The 16005-nt window shown below is 36.8% G+C and overlaps 2 protein-coding genes across 2 annotated transcripts in view; one reads left to right on the forward strand and one right to left on the reverse strand.

Moving 5' to 3' along the window:
* The window catches only part of Dach2 (dachshund family transcription factor 2), a 525789-nt gene that overhangs the window by 421107 nt on the left and 88677 nt on the right, over positions 1-16005 (forward strand). The gene's annotated exons all lie outside the window — the stretch shown is intronic.
* Positions 12560-13450, reverse strand: LOC130867389 (40S ribosomal protein S2-like). Its single transcript, XM_057759336.1, has one exon. It carries the CDS (start codon positions 13436-13438, stop codon positions 12560-12562), a length of 879 nt encoding a protein of 292 aa, XP_057615319.1. The 5' UTR covers positions 13439-13450.

The raw sequence follows: 16005 nt of genomic DNA on the forward strand, positions 1-16005 counted from the left end.
TGCTGTGTATTGCTTTTATTATGTTCAGATATGTTTCTTGTATCCCTGATCTCTCCAAGACCTTTATCATGAAGTGTTATAGAGATTTGCATTGGTATGGATCTTGGTCTATCGATACAAATTTAAGGTCAGTTTTGTTACATATATTTTTTGTTCTTGATTAAGGTATTGTGTTTGTGCAGCTTATTGAAAAATGTAATGTATAATTAGCAAATATAAGCCAATAGATAATTATTTATTATAGTCAAACTTTAAGTTATATTCTGCTTTTTAGATATATAGAAATATATTTTAATTAGATATGTATTTTTAAAAATCTTTTAGAGACTTTTAGAATATGGCATTTAAAATAATTTAAGAGCTTAAGACATTTTATGACAATGAAGCACATCTGCTCCTGGCACACACAAAACATGACTGCCAAACTTGCCTAAAGGTAAAACCATCCTTCGGGGGTCCTGCTTCATGAAACAACAAAAAGAGTCTGCTAGACATTCTGCAGGAAACAGAAGAAAGTGACTGATGCTATGGGCCAGTAAGCTGAAGATGGGTGCCCGGAACATTATAGAAGAACTTTGGGTGACTGTCCAGGCAGCAAGATGTCTCTGTCAAATCTAGAGTTAGAATAGATAGTTATAGTTTTCTTTAGTTATGATAAAAGATAAAGTACATATAAATATTATAACTATAATTCCTGCTTGATACCTGTTTTGTTATCTGTAATCTTGCTATGTTAAAGTTAAAAACCTTCCTTTTTGTTTGGACAGTAAAGGGAAGGTGATATGAGATTTCTCTCAGTATGCTCTAAATGTGTACATATGTTTTATTTCCATTGGTTAATAAAGAAGCTGTTTTCAGCCAATGGCTTAAGAGAATATAGCCAGGCTGGAAGATTTTATATATATACAGAGAGAGAGAGAGAGAGAGAGAGAGAGAGAGAGAGAGAGAGAGAGAGCACAGACTCAATGATATGCCCTGGAGTCACCAGAGGAAAAAGAAATGAGCTGCCAGGTGGAACTTTGCTGGTAGTCCACAAGCCTCGTGGTCAAATATAAAATAATGGAAATGGGTTAATTCTAGATGTGAGAATGAGCTAGCAATATGCTCAGGTGATTGGTCAAGCAATGATTTAAATAATAGTTTCTGAGTGATTATTTTGTGGTCTGGGCAGCCAGGAACAAACAAGTGGCCTCCTACTAAAATGAAAGGGTGTTGAAATTGTCAAATGTGTTTTAAGCATCTAATGAGATGATCATATGGTTTTATTCAGTTTATTTATATAGTGGATTACATTGATATATTTTTGTTTGCATCTCTGTAATGAAGCTGATTTGATCATTTTGGATGATTTTTTGATGTGTTCTTAGATTCTATGTGTCAGTATTTTATTAAGTATTTTGCATCAATGTTCATGAGGAAGATTGGTCTGCAATTATCTTTCTTGATTGAATCTTTATGTGGTTTCAGAATCAGGGTAATTATTGCCTCATAGAAAGATTTTGGCAATGTTCCTTCTGTTTCTATTATGTGGAATGTTGACCAATATTTCTGTCCCAACAGGTCCTGCCTCGTCCTGCCTGATCCCACAGCCATTCAACCCCAAAGAAACATACAGGGATCTACATTAATAATAAACTGGCTTGCCAATTAGCTCAGGCTTCTTATTAACTCATAACTGATATTAGCTCATAATTCTTGTCTGTGTTAGCCACGTGGCTTGGTACCTTTTCCAGTGAGGCAGTTCATTATGTTTCCTCTGCATTTGGGTGAGAGCCACAGACTGAATCTTTCCTCATCCCAGAATTCTCCTGTTCTTGTCAACCCACCTCTACTTCCTGTCTGGTTGTCCGGCCTATACTTCCTTCCTGGCTACTGGCCAATCAGCGTTTTATTACAATACCAGTGACAGGGTACAGGCCATTGTCCCACAGCAGTGGAACAATTTGAGGAGTATACGTACTAGCTCTTCTTTGCTGTTTTGGTAGAATTCTGCACTAACACCATCAGGCCTTGGGCTTTTTTTGGTTGGGAGGCTTTTGATGACAGCTTCTATTTCCTTGCACTTATAGGTCTATTTAAATTGTTCACCTGGTCTTGGTTTAATTTTGGTATATGGTACCTATCCAGAAAATTTTCCATTTATTTTACATTTTCCAATTTTGTGGAGTAGAAGTTTTTGTAGTATAACCTGATGATTCTCTGGATCTCCTCTTTGTCTATTGTTATGTCCTCCTTTTCATTTCTGATTTTGTTAATTTGCATGTTCTTTGTCTGACTTTTGATTAGTTTGGATAAGGGTTTGTCTATCTTGTTGATTTTTTTCTCAAAAAATCGCCTCTTTGTTTTGATTCTTTGTATTCTTTGTTTCTATTTTCCTGATTTCAGCCCTCAATTTGATTATTCCCTATCATCAATTTATCCTGCTTCTTTTTGTTCTAGAGCTTCCAGTATGCTGTTAAATTGCTAGTGTGAGCTTTCCCCAGTTTTTTTTTTTTAATATGGTCTCTCAGTGCTATGAACTTTCCTCTTAGCACTGCTTTCATTGTATCCCATAGGTTTAGGCATGTTGTGTCTTCATTTTTCTTGTATTCTAGGAAGCCTTTTATTTCTTTTTTTATTTCTTCCTTGACCCAGGGGTGATTTAATTTAGTACTGTTCAATTTCCATGAGTTTGCAGGTTTTCTGCACTTAGTGTTATTGTTGAATTCTATCTTTAAACCATGGTGATCTGATAATAAACAGGATGTCATTACAATTTTATCATATCTGTTGAGATTTTTTTTGTTACTGAGTGTATGGTCAGTTTTAGAGAAGGTTCCATAAGGTACTGAGAAGAAGGTATATTCTTTTGTGTTTGGGTGAAATTTTCTAACGATGTCTGCTAAGTCAATTTGAATTATGACATCTTTTAGTTCTCTTATTTCTCTGCTAAATTTCTGTCTGGTTGACCTGTCCATTGTGGATAGTCGGGTGTTGAAGTCTCTTACTATGAGTGTGTGTGTGTGTGTGGGGGGTGATGTGTGATTTAAGCTTTAGTAATGTGTCTTTTACTTATGAGTGTGCTCTTGTATTTGGGGCATAAATGTTCAGGATTGAGACTTCATCTTGATGGATTTTTCCTGTGATGCGTATGAAGTGTTCTTCTTCATCTCTTCTGTTTGATTTTAGTTTGAAGACTATTTTGTTAGATATTAGGATAGCTACGCAGGCTTTTTTTAAAAATTGGGTCCTTTTGATTGGAAAATCTTTTCCCATCCCTTTACTCTGAGGTAATATCTGTCTTCAAAGTTGAGTTGCATTTCTTGTATAAAGCAGAAGGATGCATCTACTTTCATATCAGTTCTATTAGCCAGTGTCTCTTTATAGGTGAATTGAGTCCATTGATATTAAGAAATATTAATGACCAGTGATTATTAATTCCTATTATTTTTTGGTGGTAGTGTTTGTGTGATTTCTTTCTTCGGGTTTTCTGGTGTGAGGTTTTCTGTTACTTGTGTTTCTATGGGTGCAGTTAGTTTTCTTCGGTTGGAGATTTTCCTTCTAGCACTTTCTGTAAGACTGGGTTTGTGAATAGGTATTGTTTGAATTTGTTTTTGTCATGGAATAGCTTGTTTTCTCTATAGGTGGTGATTTAAAGCTTTGCCGGGTACGATAGTGTGGACTTGCATCCATGGCCTTTTAATATCTGCAGCACATCTGTCCAGGACCTTCTGGCTTTCATCATTTCCATTGAGAAGTCAGGTGTAATTCTGATAGGTCTACCTTTATATGTTACTTGACCTTTTTCCTTTGCAATTCTTTTTTTTTCCTCTTTCTTTTAGGGATTTATTAAGACATTGAGCACAGTGTGAGTTTTAGCCAACTAAGATGAGGGCGAGGGAATAGAGGAGGACCTGAGCGATGTCGTGGAAGAATGGAAACCACATAAATTAGGAGTGCAGTGCAAGGCTTCTGCCAGTTCCTTGGCACTGAGTTCCTCAGTCTCAAGACCACGGCTCAGGCTGACCAACTTCAGAGGGTGTCTAGAAGTTCCATCTTTTGGAACCCAAGCACATGACCAAGTGACAGCTGGTAGCCAGGCCACATGGCTATAGGTCTTTCCATAAATGGAACAACTGATGTAGTGTGTGCATAGCATGGGTTTGCAGGGGAAAGAAACAGGCGGGGGCAGATCCAAAGGCCTCTAATGCTATGGGAACGGCAGGCTCAAGGCAGGTTCTCTAGGCTCCCAGCCACAGGGAGGAAGAAGGTACCCTGGCCCAGGGGATCCTTGTAAGGCAACTGAGTCTGCACTGACCTGACCTTTGCTTCTTTGACACCCTGCTTCAAGAGGAGGTGTGTCTTCAAGGAGGAAACAGACAGGGATAAAGGGGGGAGACAGAGACCAGCTTCCATTCCACAGCTCAGCCTGAGACTCCAGGGGACTCATGGTCACTGGAGGTGCTGAACTGCCTCTCCACCTTCTTTTGGTCCTTGATCTTGAGCCTGATGTCCACCCTCTTCTCAAAGAAGTTCACCAGCATGGACTCTGTTAGGATGGAGGCCAGGATCTGCTCGAAGGAAATGCACCAGTCCGTGTCCACAGTGCCCCCGATACGTGAGGTGGTGGTGGGGCTGCAGACTTCCCCTCCCACCAGCACTGTGTAATCTATGAGGTCCTCACACTGCAGGGAGCCTGTGCTGACGACGGAGTAGGAGGGCATGGACATGTCGTCTTTGGTTTCGTCATCCAGACAAAAGTAGGGAAGGAGAGCCCTGCCCCTCGCCGCTGCTGCCCTCCGCTGTCACGTGACTGTCTTGCAGAGCTTTCCCCAGATGAGTGTCCCCTGCCGCTGGTGGATGGCATTCCCGTGTTGGGTCCTGATGACGTTTGGCTATGGGTGGCTCCTCCTCCTCTGTGGCACTGTTGTGGTCCCCGCTGTGGGCTCCGTCCCTGGGCTTCTTGACTGTTCGGGCAGAAAATTTCTTCCCCACCTCGCCAGTGTGAATGAAAAGGCTGGCCACGGTGGCAATGGCGTGATACAAGTCCTGCTCCATGGGTTCTTCGCTAAACATGTTGTAAAGTGTCTTACACAGCTCTATGAATTGCTCCTGGTTCATCTTGGGAAGGTCCTTAATGGTTTCCTTCTGGGCCTCTTTCTCCTTAGCCTATAATCGAAGGTAGTGTCAGTAGTCCAGAGGACTGGTGCCTTTCTCCTCTCTTTTTTCCTGGGAGTCTTTCTTTATTCTGTATGTTTTATGTTTTGATTATTATATGGGAGGAAACTTTTTTGGTTCAATCTATTTGGTATTCTGTAAGCTGCTTGTGCCTTCATAGGCATATCCTTCTTTAGGTTTGGAAAGTTTTCTTCTATGATTTTGTTGAATGCATTTTCTGTGCCCTTGAGTTGGAGTTCACTTTCTTCTACCCTATTATTCTTAGATTTGTCTTTCCATGATGTCCCAGGGTTCCTGGATACTTTGTGTTAAGAATTTGTTGGATTTATCATTTTCTTTGACTGACGAATCAGTTTCGTCTATAGTATCTTCAACATTTGAGTTTCTCTCTTTTATCTCTTATATTCTGTTCATTAGGCTTGCATTGGTAGTTCCTGTTTCTTTACCCAGATTTTCCATTTCCAGAATTCCCTTGGTTTCTGTTTTCTTTATTGGCTTTATTTCAGTTTTCAAGACTTGAACTATTTCCTTCACCTGTTTGATTGTTTTTTCTTGGTTTTCTTGATTTTCTTTAAGAGATTTATTGATTTCTTCTATTTTTTGTTTGTCTTTTCCTCCATTTCTTTAAGGAAATTTCTCATTTCCTCTTTAAGAGTCTCTATGATCTTCATAAAGCTATATTTAAGATAGTTTTCCTCTGCTTCTTCTTGTTTAGGATGATCAGGTCTTCCTGTTGTATAACCACTGGGTTCTGGTGTTACCATGTTGCTTTTTAGGTTGTTGGAGGAATTCTTGAATTGACACCTACCTATCTCTTCCTTCATATGAGGCTGGCAATGTCTTTGACTCTTGGCCCAATCTTTGCAGTTGCTATCCATGTCTTAGAGAGTTACTCTTAGTCTACTATGTGCAGTTGCTATCTGAGTCTCAGGGAGCCACTGAGGTCTGCCTGGCCCACTCCCTCTCTGTGCAGTTGTAGCCTGTGGTTCAGAGTTCCTCTCTTGGTCAGCAGTTGAAGCCTGTGCTTCAGAGTTTCTCCAAGGTCTCAGGGGGTGTGTAGGTTTGGGTATGGATTGGGCCTTGTAGCTTACAGGGTCCAATGGATTGTGGGGTAGGTGTTGGGGCAGCCTACCTGCAGAAAGCTATTGAAGCTGAGGCAGATGATAGAGGGACCTCCGGGGTTTTGCCCAGGTACTGAGTCTCAAGAGAATGGGATGCCCAGCTGGCTTGATGATCACTCCTCTCTTAGTCTGCTGTGTGCAGTTGCAGCCTGTGATTCAGAGTTCCTCTGAGGTCGCTGGGGATGGGTGAATTTGGGGACAGAGTGGGCCTTGTAGCTTACATGGTCTGATTGATGGGTGTGGGGTGTTGGAGCAGCCTACTAGGAAGAAGCTTGCCTGCTGGCTGGCTACTCAAGCTGAGGCAGCTGGGGGAGGGGCAAGGAAACTGACCTGGTACTGCGGACCTAGAGAGTGGGGTACCCAGCAGGCTGGCTGATCACTCACCTCTAGGTTTGCTTATGCAGTTGCAGCATGTGGTTCAGACTTTCCATCTCTTTCTTAATAATAATGGATAAGATAATGGGTAATCTAGAGTAAACCCATTCCTATTTATTACTATTGGGATGGGCACAAACGCACATTTAAAGAATAATCCATGTTATAGAGGAACAGAGTTTATAAGACCTCTTGTTTCCTTGTTTAATTGGAGTTATCACACAAGCTCTCAAAATTCTCCTCACACAGTTTCTTCATAAACCATGCTCTGACAAAGGATTTTTTTCCTAAAATCAATGAACGATAAGGAAAAATGTCAAAGTACATAAAAGTGTACTAATATGTAAAATATCAAAGAAGTCTCCAAGTCTGCTTAAAATTTAAGCTGCAGAAAATCAAGACATAGGAAACACCAGAAGGTAATAGTGGAAGAAATGGAAATATTTCCTTGCATAGAAAAGAAACTAAGAAATACAATGTAGTACTGTCTAGAAACTAAGTAAACATAAAATTCCATGATCTAGTCAAGTATTTCAAGAAGAAAGCTATAATGTAAAATTCAGGAAAGGACAAATTATAGTTCTCTAACACTAATGAAACTGAAAGAATGTAAAGCTATGGCCACAAATCTGACATTCAAGATATTTGGGGTAGACTAATTCAGAAAGAAGGAAATTGATACAACTGGAACATTCTGAAATCAATAAAATAACATAAATATTTTTTCTTATTCTTAATTTAACATAATAGTCTGGTCATAAAAAAATAACCCATTTTGTGATTATTCCTTGTAGATAAGTGAAATCAATTACACTAGGAGAGAAGATTTGAAAATATTCTTTTTATATGGTACTTGTACTATCCATATATTTATGTAGTAAAGTTTTTTCAACTACATTTAAATGAGTTCTAACTCTACATGGAAACCTCTCCATAAATGGGCCCCCTGACAGTTTATTCCAACCCAAGCCATTAGCCATAAACACATCCACATGTGAGTAACAGTAAATGTACTCAGCAGACTATATTTATAGATGTGTGCTTGTGTGTATATTGTGTAATTAAAGAGGTAGAGATAATGGATTTGAGAGCACAAATGGGGGGATATGGGAGAGTTTAAAAGGAAGAAACAGGAGTAGAAATGTTATAAATATGGAACTTATATATCAAAATGTCCAAAAATTCATTCAATTTAAAATAGCTTAAGCCAAATACTAAAATTAACTATAATTGACATGAGAGGGAGAGGAGAGACTAAATTGTTCCATTAAAACAAGAGAATGGAACAAAAATGGAGGATGGGTTAAAGGAAATTAAGAATACATTAAAATAACAAATTAAAATAGATGTAGAAGGTACTTAAATTGGGTTAATAACCACTTTCATGGAAATGTTTTAAATTGGCCAATTAAATGATAGGAACTACTTCATCTGTTTTAATGGTATCAGACATGAGTGCTTTTTGCTTTCATTTATTGAGAATTTGCTTCCTTTGAAATCATCTACTGAGTGAACAAAATACAACAAAACTAATGGCAGTCACAAGAGAAGATTATAAAAAGCAAAGAAAATAATAAAGAGTCATAAGAGAAATAATTAATATTACATTTCAGGCCCCATACTATGCCAACCAATCTATTACTAGGGAAATCACCATCTAGCTGAGTGGTGGTGACTCAAACCTTTAACCCATCACTTGCAAGTCAGAGGCAGGTGGATCTATTTGAGTTCCAGGCCAGCCTGTTCTTTAGAGAGAGTTCCAGAACAACCAAGGCTGCACAGAGAGACCATGTCTTAAAAAAAAGAGAAATAATAAATGTTTCCTTAAAGAACTTCATTAAAAATACTAATATAGATATATTTAGTAATAACACGGGAAGGAATAATGACTATAGTTCTGTGGTAATACAAAGGAGGTGGAGTAAGTATATTAATTTCCAAAAGCCAACTTCGAATGAACAAAATATAAAATCATCAGTTTCCTTCACAATGACATAACTTATCAAGTACTTGCCTAAATAACAGCATTAAATTATGTGAGGGAAAAAACTATTATAAATGTTAAGAAAATGGATGAATCTACTCTTGGAGATTTTATCACCTACATAGCTGTAATTGACACATCTAGAAGAAGGACATAATTGAACTAAGTAGAGCAATTAAAGAAGTGAATGTAATAGACATTTTAAATTACTTTATCCAATAACAGAATAATACATACTCTTTAATTCACTTGGTACATTATCAAAATTAACACATTATGGGCCAGAAAAACCACATTAACAAATTTAAATAAATAAAATGTTATAAAATTCATCATTCATAATGAAATTAAAGTACAAACAATAGCAGAAAATGACTTCTGATAGAATATTATCAAATGACTAAGACAAAAGGAAAATATAAAAACAAAAGTAGAAATACCAGTTAGCAAAACATTGCATTTTAATGTCAATTCTTCCTAAATTAAGTGCAGATTCAATATAACCATGAAATATAAGTAAATTATTTTGTGCATATTCACAAACTGATTTTAATTATTTATATGGAAATCAGTTTTCAAAATTAGCCAGTGAAATAAAAAGACTAAAATATCAGTGAACTGAGATTGTCATTCCTTGTGGTTTATTTGACAAATAGATCAGAAATATAGAAGGGTACTCAGAAATGTACTTAAGTTTTATCAGTTATTATTTATTGAAGGAAGAAACAAAGTAATGCAAAGAGTAATTCTTTTAGCAAATGACACTGAACAACTGGAAATCCCCATATAAAAATAAATCATTCTCTCTAAGATACGACCATCCAATCTTTACAAAAGCTAACTCAGGATGGATCACAGTTATAAACATAAATGCTAAAACCATGAAAATAAAAGATTATAAAATCACAAATTTTTAGGATTCGCCAGGCAGCAGTGGCACACACCTTTAATCCCAGCACTCAGGAGGCAGAGTGAGTTCGCGACCAGCCTGGTCTACAAAAGCTAGTTTCAGGACAGGCTCCAAAGCTACAAAAAAAAAAAAAAAAAAACCAAAAACCTGTTTTAAAAGAACAAAAAAAATTAGGAGTCTTTGGATAGAGCAATATATTTTGGATGCAATAACAAATATATGATCACTAAAATAAAAATAATTGATAAATCGGGGTTTATAAAACACATAACTGCTCTTGAACACAATTAAGAGAATTATGAAGAAAAACCATAGAGTTGAGATATTTTCTTCCCATATATATATATATATATATATATATATATATATGCTAAAAACTGATAGAATATATACAAAACTCCATAACTCTACATTTAAAAACAGTTAAAACATAGACAGAGACCTGAAAAGAAACTTTGTCTAAGAAACTATACAGGTGGAAAATTAACTTATGAAAGTAATTTTTTGTTATATGTCATTAGAGACTTCGAAGTAAAAAGTGATGTCCTTATGCTACCATTAGAATATGCAAAATCCAAAATATAACCTGCTTACAGAATTATGAAACAACAAAAAGAGTTCATTACTGGAGTATGGAAATCAGCACAATAACTTTAGAAGTCATTTTGGAACATCTTACAAACCAAATAAAATTTTTCATATTTGTACCAGTCAATATGAAACATTTACCAACACAAAAACCAACATATTTAAAGCTTATGATAAATTTATTTATAATTACTAAATATTGAAATCAACCAAGATATACTGAAATAAGTAAATGTGTCAAACAACTATGATGATAAATGTTCTGGAATAGTATAAGTAAAATTACATGACCTAGCTTTCCTTAAAAGACTTGATTGAGCTTTATGTGCACAATTGTAAGTGAAAAACGAAGCATCTAAAAAGACTAAATAATACATGAACATGACTATATTACATTAGGAAAAAAACAAAACTAGAGAGACAGAACAAAGATCAGTAGTTACCAGAGGTTGTGTACAATAGAAAGCTTAAGAGAAGGCACAGTACACTTCTTGATGTATTGGAATCATTTTGTATGATATTATAACCATAGATACAAGATATTATGCATTTTGAATATCTGGTGAGATATAGTTCAAAAAGTGAATTCTAGTATAAACTGCGGAATTTGATGAATAATATTTTATAAGTAATGACAAGCTGATAGTAACAATATAATATAGTAATGTAAGGTACTGATAAGGTTAGCTGTTTGTGCAAGCATAAAAGGGGTACTGTATAGCAAATTTTTTGCTAATCTTTTCTATAAACCTAAAAGTGTTCTAAAGTAGCCTTTTAATGGTTTGAATTGAGATAGAATTCATCACTTTTCCCCTTCTCTATATATGTTTATAAAAACATAAATATAATATGTTTAGTCTGTTTCTGGTTGGTGGTGTGTATGACTGCTCTACATTGAAAAAACAAACATGTGTTCACCATTAAGAGAAGCAAATTATCTTTTAATGAATTAATTTCATTTAAAAAAATTGTCATGTGTTCCTCGTATAAAATCCGGATAATAAAACCTACCAAAAATCTTGTTGTAAAAAGCCATTATTTTGTGTTGTGTTGGGTTGTGTTAGAGATACAATTCCAGAGAAATTCAGTTATGTGGGGCAATATTATGGCTAGTCATTTCTTCAGAGAAATACAAATTGTACTGTGAGGCTAAAGTGAAGAATACATGCAAAAACATAATGAAATTGCAAAACAAGAAATGCAATAATCAAGTTTGTGGAAGGTGTGCTTTATTTTAGTGGCAGTAAGGAGTCTTTGGAAGTCTAGAAATTAGAGTGGAGGGATAACTGAAATGACGTAGGAATAATAACCAGGAACATTGTGATTGTTATTGAAGGGACTGCTGTCTGATATCATTATAGAAATAGATTCTACAGAAATAAACAAACATGACTTGGGACAAATTGATGTCATATTTAGAAGGACATTGAAGTTTTACTGAAATGTACACCCTTCATGGCTAGGAGCAGGTAGTTGCTAGAATACTGAGGTAAAATAGAAATGATGCTAATTATAGCTTGTATTATGTCCTTGTTAACAGGAATGAGAAAATTCATTTTCATGATTTTTAAATCAGATTTATTTTTATTACCATATATGCATATCTTGCCCATGAATTTAATAACCCACATTGCTATAGTGTTGTATACTATTGGATTTTAATTTAATGTTTCTAGCTTTAGCAAAGGATTACCTTAAATCATTCAATATTTAAATATTCTTTGCATTTGTAACTGGCCTGTAATGTAAATATTAGCTTAGAGTTCAAGGAACTACAGTCAGTTGATAATTAATTATTGCAGATCAGGATCTAAAAGTGTGTCTTGTAAATCCTTCGTGGTTATTTGAAATATTTGTTGAATGGTATTTTAAAACTGTCAATTGACTGTTAAATTCTGTTTGCAGTTTGCATTTAGTTTGCATGTCGATTGAACTTTAAGTAAGCATATTTCTTAATGTGTCCAGATGGTGTCTGGGTGATGCTGGAATAGTATTTGAAAATGAGAAAAGATTATTATACTCTTAAGGGAAGTATAAATTTAAGCATATTAAAGCTTTTCAATAATAAAAGAAGACATTGAGAGCAGCTTTTAATCTACAGTTTAATTTGTGACTAAAGCACTGTGCACATAAACAGGAATCAAATTCTAAAGTGATTTTGGATTTGTGGAGAATGTCTTTTAAGGTTATTGATGATTGTTATATGGAATATTAGGTAAAGGTTTTTAGGATAAAGGTGAATCCTAATTATCATGTTATTAAATACTTTGTATTGATAGCTTGAAATATATGATTAATAGAGTATATAAACACACGTATATGCAAATATTTCTTGTTAATGAAGTCATTTGTCCCTTCACCTTATAATTCTTTTTTTTTTTTTAACAGACTTAATTCACTTTTATTTTCCTTGTATAAAAACCCTTATGTGGTGGCCACAGCTGGAGCCTGGGTCCTCTGAACAGAGACTCTGGTGTGGGTTTTCACAAGATGGTCAGTGAATTCCTGATAAGGAGACTTGGTGAACACAGTCTCTTTCCAGAGGTCGGGGGTCAGATAGCTATAGGTCTTAGAGATGGCATCAAAGGTGGCCTTGGCAAAGTTGCCCAGGGTGGCAGTGCAGCCCCTGGCTGATGTGTAGCAGTCATCAATGCCAGCCATCATCAGCAGCTTCTTGGGCACAGGAGCGGAGACTATGCCAGTGCCTCTGGGGGCAGGGATGAGAAGGCGCACCAGCACAGAACCACAGCGGCCTGTCACTTTGCAAGGAACAGTGTGGGGCTTGCCAATCTTGTTCCCCCAGTAGCCTCTCCACACAGGGACAATGGAAAGCTTGGCCAACATGATGGCCCCTCGGATGGCAGTGGCTACCTCCTTGGAGCACTTGACACCGAGACCTACGTGACCATTGTAGTCCCCAACAGCGACAAAAGCCTTGAACCTGGTCCGCTGGCCTGCCCTAGTCTGCTTCTGCACGGGCATGATCTTCAGAACCTCATCCTTTAGGGAAGCTCCCAGGAAAAAGTCAATAATCTCAGACTCCTTAATGGGCAGGGAGGACAGGTAGATCTCCTCTAGGGACTTGATTTTCATGTCCTTAACCAGGCGGCCCAGCTTGGTGACGGGAATCCACTCCTTGTCTTCAGCTTTACCTCTGCGAGCCCCGCCGCCTCGTCCTCGGCCATGGCCTCGACCACGGCCGCGGCCCCTGCTGCCGAACCCTCCGTGGAAGCCGCCACGCCCTCCTAATCCTGGGCCCCCGGGTCCTCCGGGCCCTCCCGCTGCACCGGCGTCATCCGCCATTTGGTGTTTCCAGAAGAAGAAGAAGCCACCTTATAATTCTTTAGATAAGATTTAAAATGAGACAATCATGTTAACTTCCCTTCAGATATTTTTTGAGTAAAAAGGTTTTCTTTTTTCCTGTGTGTGCTTTCCTTTTCTTTTTCTTTTTGAAAAGAAAAGAAACTATCTTTTTTCATGTTACATACCAATCCCAGTTCCCACTTTCTTCCCTCCTCCCATTCCCTCGAATTTACCCCCTACCCTACTCCTCATCCACTCCTCAGAGAGGGTAAGGCACATTGTTTGAGGAAGGACCAAGGCTCTCCCTACTATATCTAGACTGAGCAATGTATCCCTCCAGAGAGAATGGGTTCCAAAAAGCCAGTACAAGCAGTAGGAATAAATCCTGGTTCCATTGCCAGTGACCCAGAAGTCTGTACCAGCCAGATAACTGTCACCCACATTCAGAGGGTCTAGTTTAGTCATATGCTGGTTCCTTCCCTGTCTGGCCAGAGTTGGTGATCTCTCATCAGCTCAGGTAAGCTGTTTCAGTAGATGTCCCCATCATGGTATTGACCTCTTTGCTTCTTTGCTCATATTCTCATTCATCCCTCTCTTCGACTAGACTTTAAGAGCTCAGTCCAGCGCTCCACTGTGGGTCTCTTCCTCTGTTTCCTCAGTTGCTGGATGAAGGCTCTACAATGACATTTAAGATAGTTATCAATCTGATGACACGGCAAGGCCAGTTCAGGCACCCTATCCACTATTGCTTAGGATCTTATCTGTGGTCATCCTTGTGGATTCCTGCGCATTTCTCTAATGCCAGGTTTCTTACTAGCCCCATAATGACTTCCTCAACCAAGATATCTCTTTCCTTATTCTCCATCTCTGTCCTTTTCCCGTCTTGACTATCTCGTTCCCTCAAGTTCTCTCCCATCACCTTATCCCCTCCTCCTCTCATTCTGCCTTCATTTTCCCCCCACCCCTATGCTCCCAATTTTGTCAGAAGAGCTAGTCCCAGACCCAGAAAGGTAAATACGGTATATACTCACTCATAAGTGGATACTAGCTGTAAAGGAAAGGATAAGGACCCTATATCCACAACCCTAAATAAGCTAAGTAACAAGGTGAACCCTAAGAGAAACATATATATATTTCCCCTGGGAAGGGGAAATAGGCAAGTAATTTTGTGTGACTGACTGGAAAATTCTACCTTAAGAATTTTCACATATAAGGGAGATCATGTGATCTTTATATATTTAGTTTATTTCACTGAACATAATACTCTCCAGAATTATAAGTATTCGAGGAGATGGATACATTGTTTGTTGTCCACATTAAATACATCATTGTAATTTGACTTTGTACCCGTAATTATATAAATGTTTATATATAAATCTATATTAAAATGCTTAAAAAGGAATTGCAGAAACAGTAACTTCCAAATATTGTTGTAGATTACTAGAAATGTATTAGAAAGAAATTATGAATTGAAATAAAGACTTAATCTTACCATTAATTTGACAAAAAATATAATTACTTATACTAGGAAATGCCCTTTTGAAGTAAATGTTGTTAGTTTAATGCTGAGACTTCTCTGATAATATAATAATCCTATGAAAAATCTTCTATACCTGATACATTCATCTACTAAATTCTTTCTAACATATATTTAAATGTTGAATGTTGTAAGTCAAAACTGCTAGGAACTTTTAATGTATCTTATCTGGTATATAGTCACAACAATCTGTTTTTTTTTCTTTTCTTTTGACTTTCAAGTATAATTTAGATTTCTAGGCTTCTTTTAGCTCTTAAGAAGCTCTAGTAACTGCATTTTATGGCTGTCTTCAACAGAAATACTGGGTGCCAGGTGTATTTATTATTTAGGAAGTTTTTAAAATTACAATATTCACTTAAGTATTGCAAGAGCCTAAATTTGGTTGTTTTGCTGTTGTATGCTTTCAGTGTACTTTCTAATAGGTTTAAATCAACCATTAGACTCAGATTCAGAAGATAGACCTCAAATAACTCACCACTTCTTACTCATAGCCTGTAATTAAGTTGAATTTCATTTTAAAATTTTAGGTGAAATGTACGTATACACAGAGTGGGATGAAATGGCTTTATCATTAGTAGTATTTTGATAAATTAGATATCAGGGTCCTCTGGAAATACTTTTTCTTGCTCCCTTTTTGTTATGAAATGAGACGAAAAAAAATGAAAGGGTGTCAGAGAGGAAAAACTAGATGTTAGTATTTTGTTAAGTAGGATCAGTATGAGTCCTGTCCATAATAATCTTTCCATAGCTCATAAAAAGTTGTTTAAAAGGGTAATGATATATTAGAACATATGTTAACAATATTGTTATCTGAGCTTTATCCAAAATAGGAAGAGTACTGTAGCAAAACAATTTGTAAATACATTTTTTTGTAAGTAAAATGCTAACATCCACATAGCTAGTCTAACTATATCTTGCATCTGTTCAATGATGGTTTTAAACTCTGCCAACATGAGAAGTAGTCCATAAACAACTATTTTAGTTTGTAACATTTTACCTAATGACATGTATGACTATCAAAAGTAGAATG

This window comes from Chionomys nivalis, chromosome X (assembly GCF_950005125.1).
Source record: "Chionomys nivalis chromosome X, mChiNiv1.1, whole genome shotgun sequence".
Taxonomy (NCBI): Eukaryota; Metazoa; Chordata; class Mammalia; order Rodentia; family Cricetidae; genus Chionomys; species Chionomys nivalis.